Raw genomic sequence first — 16645 nt, 5'->3', positions numbered from 1 at the left:
ATAATCCTCCATGAAAAGGAACAGGGATTTCATCATCAGAAAACAAAATTAATTTGGTAATTAAATTTATTGACAAACTCATACCGTCAATACTTCTGTCCAAGAAAGTTTTATTAAATGTTTGGTATTCACTCTAGGCTTCTCAAATATACCTTATCTGTAGAAGTAACGAATTTTTGTTGGTTTTAGTACTGTGGTAAGACAACTGTAGGAAATATTTTGCTATGTGATGGTTCAGAACCCAGCAAATGTGCCTACAGTTCAGCTCCATACAGTCAAATTTTGCTCCCTCCAACTCCAAAGAGCTTTGTTTTCTCAAATAACTGAGGGATTTTAAGAGATTTACAACATTTACCAAACAAATTAATCCTTAAGAAAGTGATTCTAAATCCACAATCTTCAACCTGCTTCTACTCCTTTTCACTAGCTATAAAAATCACATTCCTCTCTCATAGGAAAATGTGTGCTCAACAATTTAAGCATTTTCGAATCCCAAGGCAAAAAGTGCTAAAAAACTTGTAAAAGTCTTCAAGTTCTATTATATTTTGAAAAAATACTTTCATGCATTGCACTATGGACACATTTTTCTTAAATATGGATATGTGATTCTCATTCAAATTTGATGACTTAATCTACTCTCATTCCTTCAACCAGCAGTCTGCACAATCCAGTAATGCTTCAGAGTTATTATTTTATGGCATTTTTTTATCCATAAGCTACATCACAACCTACAATTAAAACTGTTCCTCATATTGCATAAGACAGAGCAGGATGCCATCTAAGTTCTTCAGAAGCTGCTGTTGTTATGCAGAACTAAACCCAGACATTTCTTTTATTTATGTTTTAATGTATTTGCAGCACTTCTAGTCTTGGAAATTAGTTATGACCATTAATACAGATGGCAACTTTTATTCCTGAAAGAAAAGTATAAAGTGGAAGGAAAGCAAGGGCACTCACTCTGCCTTTTCCAGTCTCCTTCACTCCACAAGGCAGCGTGCTCTCTAGTCACTGTGCCTTTCAGCCTCAAACTTCTTGCCACAGCTGTGTTCTCAACACCACCACAGGATGTTTGTCTTTTTGTCTCTTCCTTCAAGACTTTATGTCCAAACCATATCAAGCAACGTTTTCAGGAAGTCTAAGAATTTCTCACAGGCCTGCTAGTAAACTCACCAGTCGACCAATCTTGTGGCAGATCGAGTAAGAGAACACAAGAACAAGAATTAAGCAAATTGTAGCTTCCAGCAAGCAAAGGAGACCTGAGATCCAGTAAATTCCAGTCAGAGTACAGATGAAGGATTTCTTCCTTGCTGCTTTCAATACAAAGGCCACTGCTGGAATTCTTTACACATTAGAGAAATGTTGCTCTGACAGGATCTTTCAGGACCTAGTTTGAACTGCTCTTCCTGTCCAGTGAGAAGGGTGGAATAGGACAAGCCAAATTATTACTCAGACCATAAGTAGATAATGGAGTATGTAACTTCTACTGAGGCTCTACTTCTAAGTATGTTATTTTGGTATCTAGCAAGAGAAAAAGCTAGCACGGATTTAAAATGTTTTGAGAAAACTTTCTTTTCCATTACAAAATTATGATTACGTCAATGAAAATATTATCAGAAAACAACCATATCAAGATACTGTAATCAGTATGAGAATATCTAAGAGCCAGATGGGTAGTGCACTCCTTTGGGTTGGAATGATGTACTAGACCACACCAAAACCAGTATGTCATTTTTCTGCTTGTTTTTAGCACACCCTTACATTAACAGGCACTGCTATCACCCGATAGCACAAAGAGTTTATCTGGATTGTTTGACTCGGCACAAAATGAAACACAGACGCCAAAACAGTAATTTTTCTGCCAACACAGTAGAATTACTGCATTCTAGCCAGCCTGCAGCCATGAACAGGAGAAAAAGCAAAGAAAGAGCTATGTTAACAAGTGAGAATTTACATATTTAAAGGTCTTGAAAACTGCCTGTGAAGACTGAAAAGTAGCATGTATGTGGTAAGCTGAAAAACAGGGAACTAATTTAAGACAGGGGTTTGCTTTTTTGTTTGCACTTCTAAGATTCAGTGGTTTGGTTAGATTGCTTTTGTTCCTAATCTGATAACACAGCTCAGTTTTAAAAATTACGTCAGCTACATCAGCAACTGAGTTACTCTGGATTTACTTCAAACGTCTTAGGATGACTTCAGAAAACCATCACAACCTCCTCTTACCGAGGTGGAGCACGTTACATTGTCACAAGTTCAAACTGCAATCACACTTTGAACAGACACTGTAAAATGGCAAAGACTGTCTTGCATTTGTCTCAATTTCCATTCTTCAATTGTTCAGAAAAGGACGTATACTCCTGCTTCTCCCCAAAACTTAGTTTCTGTCACTCGGAAGTTCAGCCAAGGGGAGATAAACTTGCAATTCTGGCAATTCATTCTAGCCTCAGAATCAAAATAGCATCACGTTCAATACTGCGACCATCAAACAATAGTTTGTATGAACTCTGGTCTCACATCTTTGAAAATTCCTTGTCTTTCAGTAACCTTACACTCCTGTAAGAAAGTGAAACTTAAACCACACAACTACAGACACGCAGCAATAGAATTCAGTTAATTTTGAGTTGTACCATTAAAACCTAAAATGTGTTTTCAGCACATTTGTGAGAACTGTACTTGAGCTGCCTTACTGAAGGACAAGGTGAATAGCCACAACACTTGAAAGGTCTCCCAACTAGTTGATCAAAACCTTCTTTGTTATTTTCTCAGAATATTTTCTATAGATATTTTCTACAGATCAAAAAATATTTTGATCTATAGAACTCCCTCATCCACCAAAAGCAAGAGCTTATGACAACTGATACATAAAATATAGTTTCAGGGCTTCTTTTCTGAACAAATAATGAAACAGAGATGAATCACATTATCATACAAACTAGTTTATCACTTTGACATTTACAAATATACATGTTACAGTAACATTCAGAAGAAGTCAGAACTTTTCAGACAAGAATAAATCAGATACAGATAATCCAAGAATATATTAACAGTAACAAAATCATCAATACATTAGGTAAAAATTAAAATTTGCTCCCAAGCCAGTGTTCATCTTTGTGTAATTGTCTAGTTTTGAGGTGCCTCAGTGAAAGCTATAGCTGAATAAACAAAATAGATTTATGCAAGAATGACATATATAAGACAATTTCTAAAAAGTGATGACATCATACAGATACAGGAGCAGTGTGCTTGTGAATACAGCCAGGACAGCAGTGCAGAGAATCATGAACAAACAAATCGCATTCCACGCAAAATGCATTCTGACACGCTTTACATATGTAAACCTGTGTGGAAAAGATAGAGAAATAAGTCAAATTAGGAAAAAAATATCACCATCATAGCACTACAGCAGAGCAACAGTTGTGTCATCAAGACAGTGTAAACACACTGGATTGCTAACATCACAGAAACCCAACTGAAAGTTTCTAACAGCAAGTAGGTCCGAAGGGCTGAGCTCAAGTCACTGTAGATAGTTCCAAATGGCTAAGAGTGGAAGCTTACTTATGCAACTCTCTAGGAAACCCCTTCCCATGCTGTTACAGACTTGTAGTCTAAAAGGTGTGACTCTGTAACAGAGAACTCCAGTTAACCATGAGATAAACTTCCACAAATATTTTTCTGGTCTTTAGAAGACCACACGAATGGATCTCTACTGCTGACACCCCTCAATGCAAATTCCAATGCAGTTCAACGTACTTACATTTTGATCTTTCATTTCTCCCTGGCAGCCCTGACAACACCTAAAAACAAAATTGTGTATTTTAACTGAAAAAAAGAGTCAAGATTGTGTAAAATGATGTTTAAAAAACAACTCATACGTAGTAACATTTTATGGCAACTATTTCAGCTACTCTACTGAACACGGAGGATAACTTCTAATAGGAACTACAAATACTTGTTATTGACAGAGATACCCAAAATCATCCAAACATTTAACAGTGCCTCTGCAGCAGCAAAGAAGCTGCTCCTGGCTATTCTTACTTTTGTGATAAGAAATTACAGGGTCCACAAATACACTCATCATCACAAATATGATTTGCATACCGTTCCCCCTGATATTCTTCCAGGGGAACTTCCTGAAAGGCATCCAAAGGAAATAAGTGATGGTAAGACCGAGCCAGGTGAGGTGCAGACACTAATGTAAGACCTGCAAATAAACAGACATCAAAATTATTACAAGAGAGGTCTTACTGAAAAGCTTTTCTGTGTTAAAGCAAAAAGGAAAAAGATTCTTTTAAAAATTAAAAACCATAAAATTATTTGTTTACTAAGGTTCCATAATCCAAACCAGTAATCCTTTCCAGAATTAAATCCAAATATAAAGAACAAGCAAATTGACCAAGCTGCTAATTAAACGGTTTAACTCTGTCTTTTGGAAATACATTTACAATGCAGTTGTACAGTTAGCAAGTTTTTCATCCTCATGCCATAAACAAAACGCAACGATAGAAGAGTCTTCCGGTTAAATCTAAATGTACAACTCCTCTTTGGCAAAGATGGTTCTGTTGTTTCATATCACTATTAAAACGGTGCCCAACTACAAAGCTCTCCTGCAGCCTGTTCTAACATTGTTGAAGTCACGCCATAGCTCTGTTTCACCTAACACAAGTCTGCTGATTTTGACTAGGATAGAATAAATTTTCTTCATAGTAGCTTGTGCGGGGTTACATTTTGGATTCATGCTGGTAACAGTGTTGATAATACAGGGGCATTTGCTACTGCCAAGCAGTGCTCACACAGTCAGGGCCTTTTCTGCTCCTCACACCACCCACCAGCGAGGAGGCTGGGGGTGCACAAGGAGTTGGGAGGGGATACAGCTGGGACAGCTGACCAAGGGGATATTTCATACCATATGATGCTGTGCTCTGCAATAAAAACTGGGGGAAGAAGGCAGAAGAGAGTTCTGAGTTACAGCATCTGTCTTCTCAAGTAACCGTTATGCATGATGGAGTCCTGCTCCCCTTGAGATGGCTGCTGATGGGAAGTTCTGAATGAATTCCTTCCTTTGTTCGGCTTGTGTGTGTGGCTTTTGCTCTAACTACTTGACTGCCTTTATCTCAACCCACAAGTTTTCTCACTTTTACCCTTCCAATTCTCTTCCCCATTCCACCTGGTTGAAGTGAGCGACTGGCTGTGTGGGGCTTAGTTGCTGGCTGGTGTTAAACCATGACAACAGGTTAGCTGGGGCATGGGCTGGCACAGACTTCTCCACTGCTCACTCACATATGTGCAGTGTAAACTTTGAGCTCTTGTTCTGCTGACAACTGCAGCTGTGGAGAATCTGTTTCACTATGACCTCTCTGAAACAAAACTCATGCTGATTTGAAAACCCTGATGTGAAACTAGGACAAAGCAACACAAAACTAGATTTCATCCTCTTGCCAAATGCATACATCTTGGTAATACCTATCACATTCTAGTCATATGCCTGTAGAAGGAAACAGGAGGACAGCTGTTGCTCACACAATATTAGTACTACAAGAAATTATAATCTTCCCTCCCATTCTCATTAAGGGTGGGAGAGACACCATTGGTTGCACGGTCCATTATCATTTGCAAGACCTGAGGGGATTCAATTTACAACTCTATAGCCTTTCAAGTGTCACTGCCCTCGGGTTCAACTTTGAAAGCTTTCATATACACACTCCCAGAGGCAAAGGGGTACTTCTGACCTTTTACTCCAAAGCACTCTTTACCTTCATGGCCTTGCACTGAGGAGTCTGAAAACATTGGTGTGTCTGGTAAATCAGGATTCTTGAGGAAATGATTACCATTCACACACGAATCACCCTTCTTTCCCACTCTACTTTAGGGCTTTTAGTTTATAACATTATACTAGGGAACAGGATAGAGCTTTACTGTTACAGGTATAGTCCTGAAAGTCCCTTGTAGTAAGCTGACACCCCAGGACACAGGAATACAGGCTTCTTAAAGTAAAGCTGGCTTTTAACTCCTAAGTATAGTTGAATTTTTCTACTCCTTAACACCCTTACCACTAACTCGTAATTAATTGGCTCATCTCCTCTTGCTACTCACCACAGATTTTACATTCCACTGGAAGTTCACAGTATTTGGCTCTGCACTGGGGACAGAAATACCCACCCAGTGTAAGACTTGGCTCACTGTTGTTTTCCAATTGCCTAGAGTAGAGAAAGACAATTTAATATCCAAGAGATAACACCATAATACTACACAATTACAAATACTACATAGCTGTCACAAGAAATAGTTTAAGAAGTTTCAGTATCTTCCATGCAGCAGTTCCACATGTATGGAAGTGTCATAAAGCAGATGAGAGGGTGAGATATCAGTAACCACATTTTCCCCAAAAAACCAGAACAAAGACCAAATCTTCCCACAAAAAGGAGCCAATATATCTTTAAAAAATAAAGTTATGAAAGGTAACAGCATTAGTATTTCTATTTACACACAAAAATATTCTGTATTAACTTTTAAGATGCTTATTAGTACTAACTCTTTCAAACAGCAGACACTGTTTCCTTCCGAAAATTCAGACTTCCCTATCATCCCTGAAAACTGTGATTCCTTCCACTGAGAAAAGCACTGGTATACTAATCAAATCAGGCCTCCATTTTAAGCTTCCCTTTAAAATCACACTAGTAGACAGATAAAAAATACTTTATTCCAGATAATACCCTTCATCCTCATCATTCTGTATAGTGATAAAAATACTTGACTCAAGGAATGCAAGTAGAATTGGTAGTAATTAATACCTTGCAGCACCCTTGTGTTCTAATCACTGCACAACACAAACTGGATGTGCAAACAGAAGTCAAATTTCTATTGCAAAGTCACAAGATATTAGTACTTATTTTTACGTTATTTTGCAACATTTTCAATGACATACAGTATGACTAATTATTATTGAACTCTAATCAACTTTACTTACGCCATGCTAAAGGATGGCTTTGCATCTTGATCAGACAGAGAAGCAATGGTATGCTGAGGAAAACCTGAAGAGAAAAATAACCTATATTACTAATTTTAAACATGCAAGTAATCTTTCAGTTTCTTACTTCAATGAATAAGTTCAAAGATTATTCTAAACATTAAGACATATCTCTTTGTTTGTTTGTTTGTTAGTTATTACAGGAGAAGTAATACATTTTGTCCTGGTTTTAGCTGGGATAGAGCTAATCTTCCTTCTTAGTAGCTAGAATGGTGCTGTTTTGAATTCAGTATGGAATTTGTTGAGAAGAATGTTGATCTGTTGATAAGAAATCAACGACTTTTCAACTTCCATGTCCTGCTAGTGTGTAGATGCACAAGAAACTGGGAGGGAGCAGAGCCAGAGCAAAGGACCCAAACTGTCAATGGAATATTCCCTATCATATAACATCCTGCTCAGCATATAAAGTTTATCCAGGAAACTGGGGCTCTCTCTCATTTGGGATTGCAGTTTCAGGACTTTCCCTCCTCTAGGGAACAGGCTGGGCATCGGTGGGTAGGTGGTGAACAATCTCACTGTGCATCACTTGTTTGTATATTTTATTATTACTGTTATAATAATTATTTTAAAAATTTCATTTATCAAATTGTTTTTATCTCAACCTACGAGTCTCATTACCTTTACCTCTACAATTCTCCTCCCTGTCCTCTGGGGTGGGGGATGGTGAGCAAGTGGCTGCTTGGTGTTTGGCTGTTGGCCAGATATAAACCATGACACACTCTTACTAGGTATCAAATTCTTCCTAAAGGTCTCCACCTACATACACCAACAAATACCTCACTGTATTTCCCCCAACTGAAAAAAATCATCTCATATACTTCATGTTAACTGAAGTTCAGTGGAATTTCATTTTTGAGGAACAGCTAAAAAGAAAATTATGTGTAATGGTAGGAAAGCATAAAGAGCACCACATGAATGTTCACTTGAACAACAGTTTCTAATTAAGGGGGAAATATTTTTATATGCAAACACCAAGTGTATATTCACCTTCCAAGTGCAGTATATGACAGATGAAAGTATAGCACTTTATGGAAACTGTAACAGATACCATTCCTTCTGCAACTTATTTTTTACAACTCATGTCAAGTGGGCAGATAATTTTTCCAACTGCTGCTCAAGCTTTACCTATAACAAGTAAATCTCTTCAATATTTAAACCTACACATAAAAATACATACATTCTTATCTGTGAAAACAGGTGGATGACAGCAAGAAATCAGTGCTCTTATTTGTGGCATTGGAGTTTCTATTCTGGTTTAACTCCTGTCTTACATTTCTCAATAAATTTATCAGGAGAAGGTACCTAATCCATTTGTTGAAAGAACACGACAAAAGTGCTCCTGACAAACAGGTACTACATGACCAAACTGATGGCTCTTACAGTCAATTAAGCTTATAATAGTTGCCTTCTGCAGGGAAAAAAAAAGAGGGACAAACAAAATAGGTTCTCATCCTTCATTTCACTAAGTATTATATTTATACCAATTACTGTACAAGCAATCATTCCACTTTATTGTTTCCAACTGCAGTTATTTGTCTTACTTGTTTTAATTCTTAACTTTATTTCATAGCTCACTATTTTGCAGGAACAACATGAAGAAAATTACTATCTATTTTGCAAAATAGAAGTTAAAAAAGATCTGTGCAATGTCTTTATTATGCTTCTAGCTACTTCTATGGCTCTAACACAGAATATGCAAAGAAAAAAAAAGATGAATTTGAAAACCTTGTGCTAGGACTTCAGCAAAACTATACCTTACCCATTCGAATAAGAGAGCATTCAGAACTTGAACTGGCAGGTGGAGGACTAACATGACGCATCAGCAGCTCCTTATAATGACTTTCATCTAAAATAACATGATATGTTCCTGTCACAAAGAAAGAAATGCCTTACTCTCAGATTATGGGCAGATAAGAATACAAACATATTCTCCAAATAATATAAACCAACTTAAGTAAAAAAAATAATTTAGCCAACCCTGTTCCTAAAAAGCATTCCTGTTAATGCTACTGAAAATGACATTTTAAAACTAGTAACACCAGAATGTTTTTATTAGATATGAAGGCTAATACCTATTTCTCCAACTGTAGTAATGAAATTGTAAGAGTTACCACTGTAGTAGTAATCGCTATTAATGTGTTACATTAATCAAGTTTCACATCACTCAGCTTTATATGTGGAACACTAGGTTTTAAAATATATTTGTATTTCTTCTCTCTAAAGACACAGCTACCAGGTGATAACAATTTTACTCAATACTGTGTATTTTGTGTATTTGGAAAACCCTTAAATTTTCTGCCAGCGTAACAGAATATTTGTCCTTAAGTATCAAAATGCATTAATGAATATATGAAAGATTAGTTAGTTAATTTCGATATTAAACTTGTAGTATACTTAGTAGTATCATTACCGAACTTCGGATACATACCACCAGTTTCTTGGGCAAGTACTGTACAAACTCGAACTTCAGCACTTAGGCCGATGACAGATACTCTGATCTTAACTGCTTTTAAACACTTCAAATGGAAAAAGAAAGCATACTCAAATTCATATGCAGAACAGAAAAAAGATTCAAAGTTTTAAATTAAAATGAATTGGTGGTGACACTGCAACCGTCCAGTTTTATTCTAATAGCTTGGATATTCAATGTAGTAGTCAAACATCACTTCTGTACCTTTATTAGATCATAGATGTTGGCTGGATCACACGTTGTCAGACTGCTGAAGACTACCAAAACCTCTCTGCTTGTATGTCCTGGCATGTGCCTAAAGAAAGTACATAGTTAATTTACTTCTGTACAGTAAGGTATTTGTATGCTAAAGTTTCCAAGGACTTTAATGTACTAAAGTCAGGAGACAACATGATAAGAAGTGTCTTACAAATCATAAAAGACTGTTGTAAGATCCTTCTCTGAGCACCAGAATTTCACCTTCCAAAAGCTAAACCCTTCTAGTATCTAAAATACAGTATCTGATTGTGTAGTTATTATCAGATTGTTTGCTCTAATGCTTAAGTTATCCCTGTACCTTATCCTTACTCTCACAGGTAAAATTCACTTCAAACTAGCAACACTGCAGTAAGTCTTTCTGACTTCTTAAAATAAAAATCTCATTGGTGTAAATCCATTACTGCTAACTACTGGTTTTTAGTTCTTAGTGGAAAACTCTTCCAGTTAGTCATTCAAATAATTTAATTATTTGACTACTAGTTTTGTTCTATTGGTGTTTCTTGCTATAATTATTTGTTAAGACAAAGTCTTCCACAAATGTTTATCCCCTCTCAATACTTCACATATAAAAACTTTTTTGCCATCTATGCTACCCGAAAACTAACCTTTCTAAAGTATGCTAGAACTCTCACCAGATTACTGTGATTCAATGCTGTTTCTTTTCCTGTTCTTACCATTATTAACCCCCAACTCTGTGCTCTCTCATACTTAGCCCTCTAGTAAAAAATTGCAGTCTTTTGTCACCATATTCACACACAACATAAAATCACCTACTTTGTTTTAAAATAGTGTTGGTTTTTATAAGCAGCACACCTCTAAATAGAAGCATTTCATGTTAGAAAATTAAATTCAGCACTACTAGCATATTAACTTCTTAACAGTTTGTATTGTAAGAGAACATAAAACTGTCTTTTAAAGACTTAGGTCAGCATGATGCAAGATGCTACTTGTTAAAAATACTGTCTCTGCCCCTCCAAAAATTCACAATCAGCATTATACTCATTATGGAAAACAAAGAAAACAAAACCACCTCCATGTATATACTAACTTTAAGGTCTGCATGGCCAAATTTAAGGAATTATATAGAGATGGCTCTCCACTGCAGTTCATATCCACTGCTTTCTTCAGAGCAGTTATGTGCTTTTTTGAGTTACCTGTAAGGGAAAAAACCAATTCACCTGAAATAACGTGTTAAAAGAATTGAAATATTTAAACTATATATTTAATGAAGTGTACTCGTACAACAATAGTTTTTAAACTGTGACTTGTAACTTGATGTTTCTCCTTAGAAATTGACCTCTTCTTCAGAATGTAGAAAACAAAAACCCAATATATTAACAGAAAGACATTTATTCTGCAGGCATTCCACTGTCAGACACTTCAGGAAGTCAAAAAGAATAAAATCAGTTGTGTAGTGTATCATTAAGTGCTTAACACGAGTGTGAAGTGTCTCACAAAGTGTTTCAGCAGAAACAGGTGAATCAAGACAAAAAATTAAGACCTCTCTAAAGCCACATGGGTTGCTAGCGAGAGAAGGCAGGAACCGCAGAAACCTTGCTTCTTAACATATGATCAGATCTCACAGATACTATAAAATACTAAATTAACAAGCTGGGTGAGAAATCAACTATAGGGGAAACAAAACAAACTTTAGTTGCTATGTGGGTAAGATTTGATCATGAACAAGCACACGCTGACAATTCTAGACCAAAACAGATCAAAGTAAAGACTGGTTTCAGACAACTTGCAATAACTACTCTTTTAAATTAAAAATATTATGTTAACACTATTTCACTTTCAGCAGCATCATTCAGGTAGCACTTGCATCATCAACGTAACAGATGAGAACATCTCCAATTAAAAAAAAAAACACCTCCCTACCTGAAAGTTCTGTCATTTTTTCAGCTCTTTTACTCTTGGTTACAATTAAGCCAATCTGGGGGAGGGAAAAAAAAAAAAAAAAAAAAAGGCAAAACTTTTCTTAGCAAGTTTAAAAATAAACTGGCTTACATTTTTGCTGTATTTTGCCCAATACTTCTTTATGGACCAGAATTACTTAACTATGCAGGTTTACTTTTAAGTTTAACAACAGCAGTAAAAGACTATGCATCAGTTAACATACATTAATGTTTCTCCAGTACTTTTGCCACAGGGTATAAAAAGAAATCTAAAATTCCAAGTGCTTAAAAAAAAATATAACCAGGTCTTCTGTGTTAGAATTTATGTTTAGGGAAAAAGGAATAGGTGGGTTCTTATTACTTCAGGCAGAAACAAGAATTTTACCAGACTGTTGAGGAAGGGATGGGAAGGAAAATATCATTTGAGAACAGTTTACTAGATATGTTAAAACTAAAACTAACTGTTAAAATAGTTATCAATTACTTGTTTCTTGTGTAGTTATACATACCTGACTAATAGGATTTTGGTCAAAGTACTCTTCAACAAAATATTCCAATAACTACAAAGAAAAGTTAAGACTGTTAAAAACGGAATAGTTTTATTCCACATGCATTAAGTAGATGGTACTTGAAAAACATCCAGTATAATTTAAAAAAAGGGAATGATCCCTTCCTTCCCTTTTTCTTTCTCCTTTCTCCCATGTTACCAATTCAATGTAAATTTCAGAAACTAGCCACCCCTTATTCATTTCATATGTTAAAGTTCTAGATTACTGTTTCTTGGTGTATTGTAAACTTTAATTTGAACGAACAGTAATCTGTACAAAATCATCAAAACTCAGGATTTCAATGCTTTGCTTCTGCTTAGAGAAGACCATATAGTACAAGATGTACAGTTCAAGTCCTCCAGCCTGAAGCAGCAATCCAATTTAACTCCTGCCTAGAATCCATTCAAACCAGAATTCATCAAAACACAACTGTAAACAAAAAAAAAATTCTAGATGTGTAACAAAAGCATGTTCTTTCATCCCTTATTACAGTGAACATTTAGCTTAATTTCCACATACTTTTCATAAAGTGCCTTTACATAACACATCCTTACAAAGTGCTTTTACTATACTGAAGTACTAATCCAAAGCAAACTCATGTCACACAGATTTTACTATACAAAAAACAGTAAGACTACAGACTAGCAACAGAAATAAGGGAAAAAAGTAGAGACAAGACAGATGAGGCTATGCATGTACTCTAATAACAAGAGACTGACATTCTTTTAAATGCAGAATCAGACTGGTTTATGGACAAACTGTGGATTAAGAAGAGAAAACTTTTGAGTACAGAAATACCTTTAAAGTGCTGGTAAGTCTGTTTGGTTTTAAATCCTGGTCCTCCATAGTTCTTGATCCATCAACAACCACATAAAGGTGACGCATCTGCAATTTCACCAGAAGTGATAATCACTCACAGAACACATATTTAAATTAACTGTTTATTATCCCATTTACTAAAGAAGTAACTACTTCCTCTCTCAAACTGGGAAAATTCAGTACACTGGGCTATGTAACCAACAGCAACTGAAAGAGTAATACGTTTTTTCCACTTTTCCTTCAAAATGAAAAAAAAAGACTGTCTTGAAAAATGCACTGTTCTTTTCCTCCCATAGTAAGCTATAAAATATGCATAGTTTACACCTTCACCTCTTCTTCAGAAGAGCTGTGTTGTATAAAGTAACATTGTTATTTACATTTAAGTTATGCACATTTTTCACGTGAAGAAAAATTGACAGTGCAAGTGTGTATGATTTGACTGCTATGCAGAACACACCCTGATACAGTGAACATGCCAAACCTCCACCTCTGAATACTCATGCTTCACATCCCACACTGACTATGAACAAAGAATGTTTTAGAAAAAAAAAGTTTGGTGTAAAAACGCAAGCTTTAGTCTCAAGCACATTAAGTCAGCAAAAGTGTATTTTAAGCTTTAGGCACAGTAGTTTTGGACTCAGGACAGACAAGGGTTAAAACATTAACATACCATTCCAAGCCGAACTTGTCCATGGTGTTCGCAGAGTCTAATAAAACACAAGAGGATTTAAGTAAGATGCAAAAGAATAAAGAGTTCCTAAAACAAAAGTCTGGAACGAATCTGGTACTAGACTTCTGGTAAATATGAGGCAGTAACAAAGCACAGGAACTTTTCAGTGTAAATACACTGAAAAAAAGACAATTCGATAACAGATTTTATGTCTCAGAAAACAAACAAAAACTATTTCTTACTACCAGGTTTAATGGAACTTTATCCAAATTTTGAACATTTTACATAATCAGAAATAAAACAAAATCTAGTTTTTATCTAGCAATTTTTCTGACAATCTGAAACACAAACCTGGTGCCATCATAACAAAACTCAGCTCAAAGCACGATTCGCATATTTAAAAAACGTTGAAGGATTTTCTCTGAACAGTGCTAATTGCAATTGCAGTGCTTTGCACCGTGTTTCATCGAATCAAGACCGCATCCCTCTGGCTAGCATTCACCTGGGGTATCTAGCTTATATGCTTTCAGTCTTAAGATTAAAGATAAAAATGTTTTTTTTTCCCCTGGCACAATTAATAAGTAGTGGGAAAGAAGCATGTATCTGGAGCTCTGAAGGGGTACATAAAAAAATATTGGAGTCGTGCCGATAGTTTTACTCAACCAAGAGGACCCAGTTTCAGAACGATTAAGTCCTTATAACCGACCCAAACAGTATTATTAGCAGGCTCGTGGCAACACACACAATACCTTTTCCTCTTTGCCTTGAAAAGTATGTTCTCGATGGTCGCCTTCAGCGATCCGGATTCATCTTCTTTAAGAATTTCCCTACGCGAAACAGACTGTTACCACGCGGAAGGGAGGTTCTTCTCGTCTTTCACCAAGAAGAAGGTGAGGAAGGAAAAGGAGAGCCTACCATGTTCTTTCGTAGCCTCCTTCCCAGCGCTTGGTCCGTTCCGGTTCCTCATCCATCTCCGCGGCTTCGCTCTGCCGCTGCGGAGGGCAACGACGGCCGCGCTCCTCGCTGCACCGACAGCCACCGGCCCCGGCCGCGGAGCCGCAACACCCGCCTGAAGGGAAACCCCGTTACGGTGCCGCAGGACGGGTGAAAGCGCTATGAGGAGGGACCGGCCCCCAGCGGGCGGCAGGGAGGGCTGAGGGGAACCGGAGCCGCGCTCCGCCCGCGTCCGCCGACAGTGCCAGCCAGCCCGCGGCGCCGACCCGGAAACGCCAGCGCCCACCCTCTTCCGCTTCGCTGCGCCGCCAACCCCGCCCGGCCGCCGCTCGGGCCGCGGAGCGAGCGTTCCGGATAGGAGGGGCGGCAGCGGCCGGCAGCCCGGGGCCCGAGGTCCCCTCACAGGGAGCGAGGCGAGGCCCAGTGGCGGTCACCGGTAATGCCGGGTTTAACTTGCTCTGGGCTTCAGAACGCTCTGCGACCGCACCCGCCCGGCCCAGCCTCACCGCCAGGCGGGAAACAGACCCTCGGGGGAGGCCGGAGCGCGGCTACCCGGCCCGTCGGCGGCTCCTGTGAACGGACGACCCTCAGCATCTCAAACTGAGGAAAATTTTGCTGCCGCTACAGTTAAATACAAGATTTTTTTTCCACGACAGCATCAAAATACACCAATTAAATTATTAAAAGGATGGTAGCGTAGCTAAAACATGTTGTGGGCACATCACTAGCATGGGCAGGGACCCACGGTAAATGTAGTCAGGCCAAACTGGCCCTCGTTCACTTTTCACGGACCAGTTAACAGAATTAAGGCACTATCTGGGTTTACATGGCATTTCTGTAATTATGTGAAGTAATTTCAGTAATTAACAGAAGAATCCAGGAGCCTGGAAAAAGGCTGTTATTTACATATACTGTAGCACTGAATTTCAATGCATTATTACGCTCATCGGTTACTTAATGAAAATAACTGCCTATTCTGGCAGCCAAAGTGCTACTTTAACTTTGTTCTAAGATACAGAATTTGGAATACATTAATTGCTGTGAAGTTTAAGGCATATTTCCTGTGATTTTAATGTGCACACAGGAGCAAACCAAGTAGTGGAATAATACAAGTTTTTGCAAATGCACAGAATAATCTCACCATACTCAGAATTACCCCCTTTAGGCTTCATTCTTGTTTCACTGTGATAGCTTTCTTTGGGGTTTTCTCTTAATAAGCTATCCCTACAAAACTGTGAACAGTTAACTAGCACTTGTATTTAAAAAGTGGGTGGTGGTGCTCTGTATGCCATTAAGTGAGTGTGCGAATTGCTCTGACCAAAAGAAGTTATTTTTCACTAAATCTTGTGTACATTCCACTTTCCAGTATCTTCAAGTTGACTGTTTGACTCCTTTGCAAGCATACCGTTTATTTTTAAAGGTGGCCAGAAAGATACAAGAAGGACTAGTTCACATCCAGCAGCTTTTAGCATTACAGATTAGAGCACAAGATTTTGAAATACGAATGTAGTAGAATGGTGCCTGGTTGAGATACTGGGCTGGATGAGTTTTACCCATACATGCTGATGCAACTTTGAAAAAGTTTATTTCTGGTCTATAAAACAGCACAAGTCTAGACTAGAAGATGTAATGTAGGGATTTCTTGGAGACAAAAACTTCCTGAAGCTACAGCATTTCCTTTTCACTTGCTTTTCAAAATAGGGCAACAGGCTATTTTGTTTGCACACACTAAACTCTGACCAGTCACTAAAAGAAAGCATCAGGAAGAAAATCAGTCACAGTTTTAACACCCAGTAGAAACAGTGGGTGTTCAGATGGTACATAGATCCAGGAGGGCCTTTTATTGTTCTCTCCAAGAAATATGAAAGCACTTGTAATAGTGATTATCTTCATATGCAGGCAGAAAACAGGTTGTGCTTGTCACACTGAAAATGCATTGTTAAACTTACAGATGTTAACTAATCACCTTTCACAACTACTGTAGTAAATATTACAAAACTACATTTA

The 16645-nt window shown here is 37.6% G+C and overlaps 1 protein-coding gene across 7 annotated transcripts; it reads right to left on the bottom strand.

The window, feature by feature from the left end:
• Positions 1 to 2917: 2917 nt before the first annotated feature.
• Positions 2918 to 14898, bottom strand: GTF2H2 (general transcription factor IIH subunit 2). Of its 7 annotated transcripts, none has more exons than XM_074931412.1 (15): positions 14600 to 14898; positions 14434 to 14511; positions 13685 to 13721; positions 12994 to 13080; positions 12157 to 12207; positions 11631 to 11685; positions 10798 to 10903; positions 9696 to 9786; positions 9450 to 9537; positions 8781 to 8888; positions 6962 to 7025; positions 6088 to 6191; positions 4096 to 4198; positions 3752 to 3791; positions 2918 to 3335 (listed from the first exon to the last, which is right to left on the bottom strand). In XM_074931412.1, exons 1-15 carry the CDS (start codon positions 14653 to 14655, stop codon positions 3216 to 3218), a joined length of 1188 nt encoding a protein of 395 aa, XP_074787513.1. In that variant the 5' UTR covers positions 14656 to 14898; the 3' UTR covers positions 2918 to 3215. The 7 variants fall into 7 exon arrangements, with proteins under 7 accessions (XP_074787513.1, XP_074787514.1, XP_074787515.1 ...); XM_074931413.1 differs by having other exon boundaries at positions 8781 to 8867; XM_074931414.1 differs by having other exon boundaries at positions 9453 to 9537.
• Positions 14899 to 16645: the final 1747 nt, after the last annotated feature.

The sequence above is a fragment of the Athene noctua genome, chromosome Z (genome assembly GCF_965140245.1).
Source record: "Athene noctua chromosome Z, bAthNoc1.hap1.1, whole genome shotgun sequence".
Taxonomy (NCBI): Eukaryota; Metazoa; Chordata; class Aves; order Strigiformes; family Strigidae; genus Athene; species Athene noctua.
The sequence above is the reverse complement of the archived record's forward strand: the minus strand, read 5'-3'. Positions and strand labels throughout refer to the sequence as shown.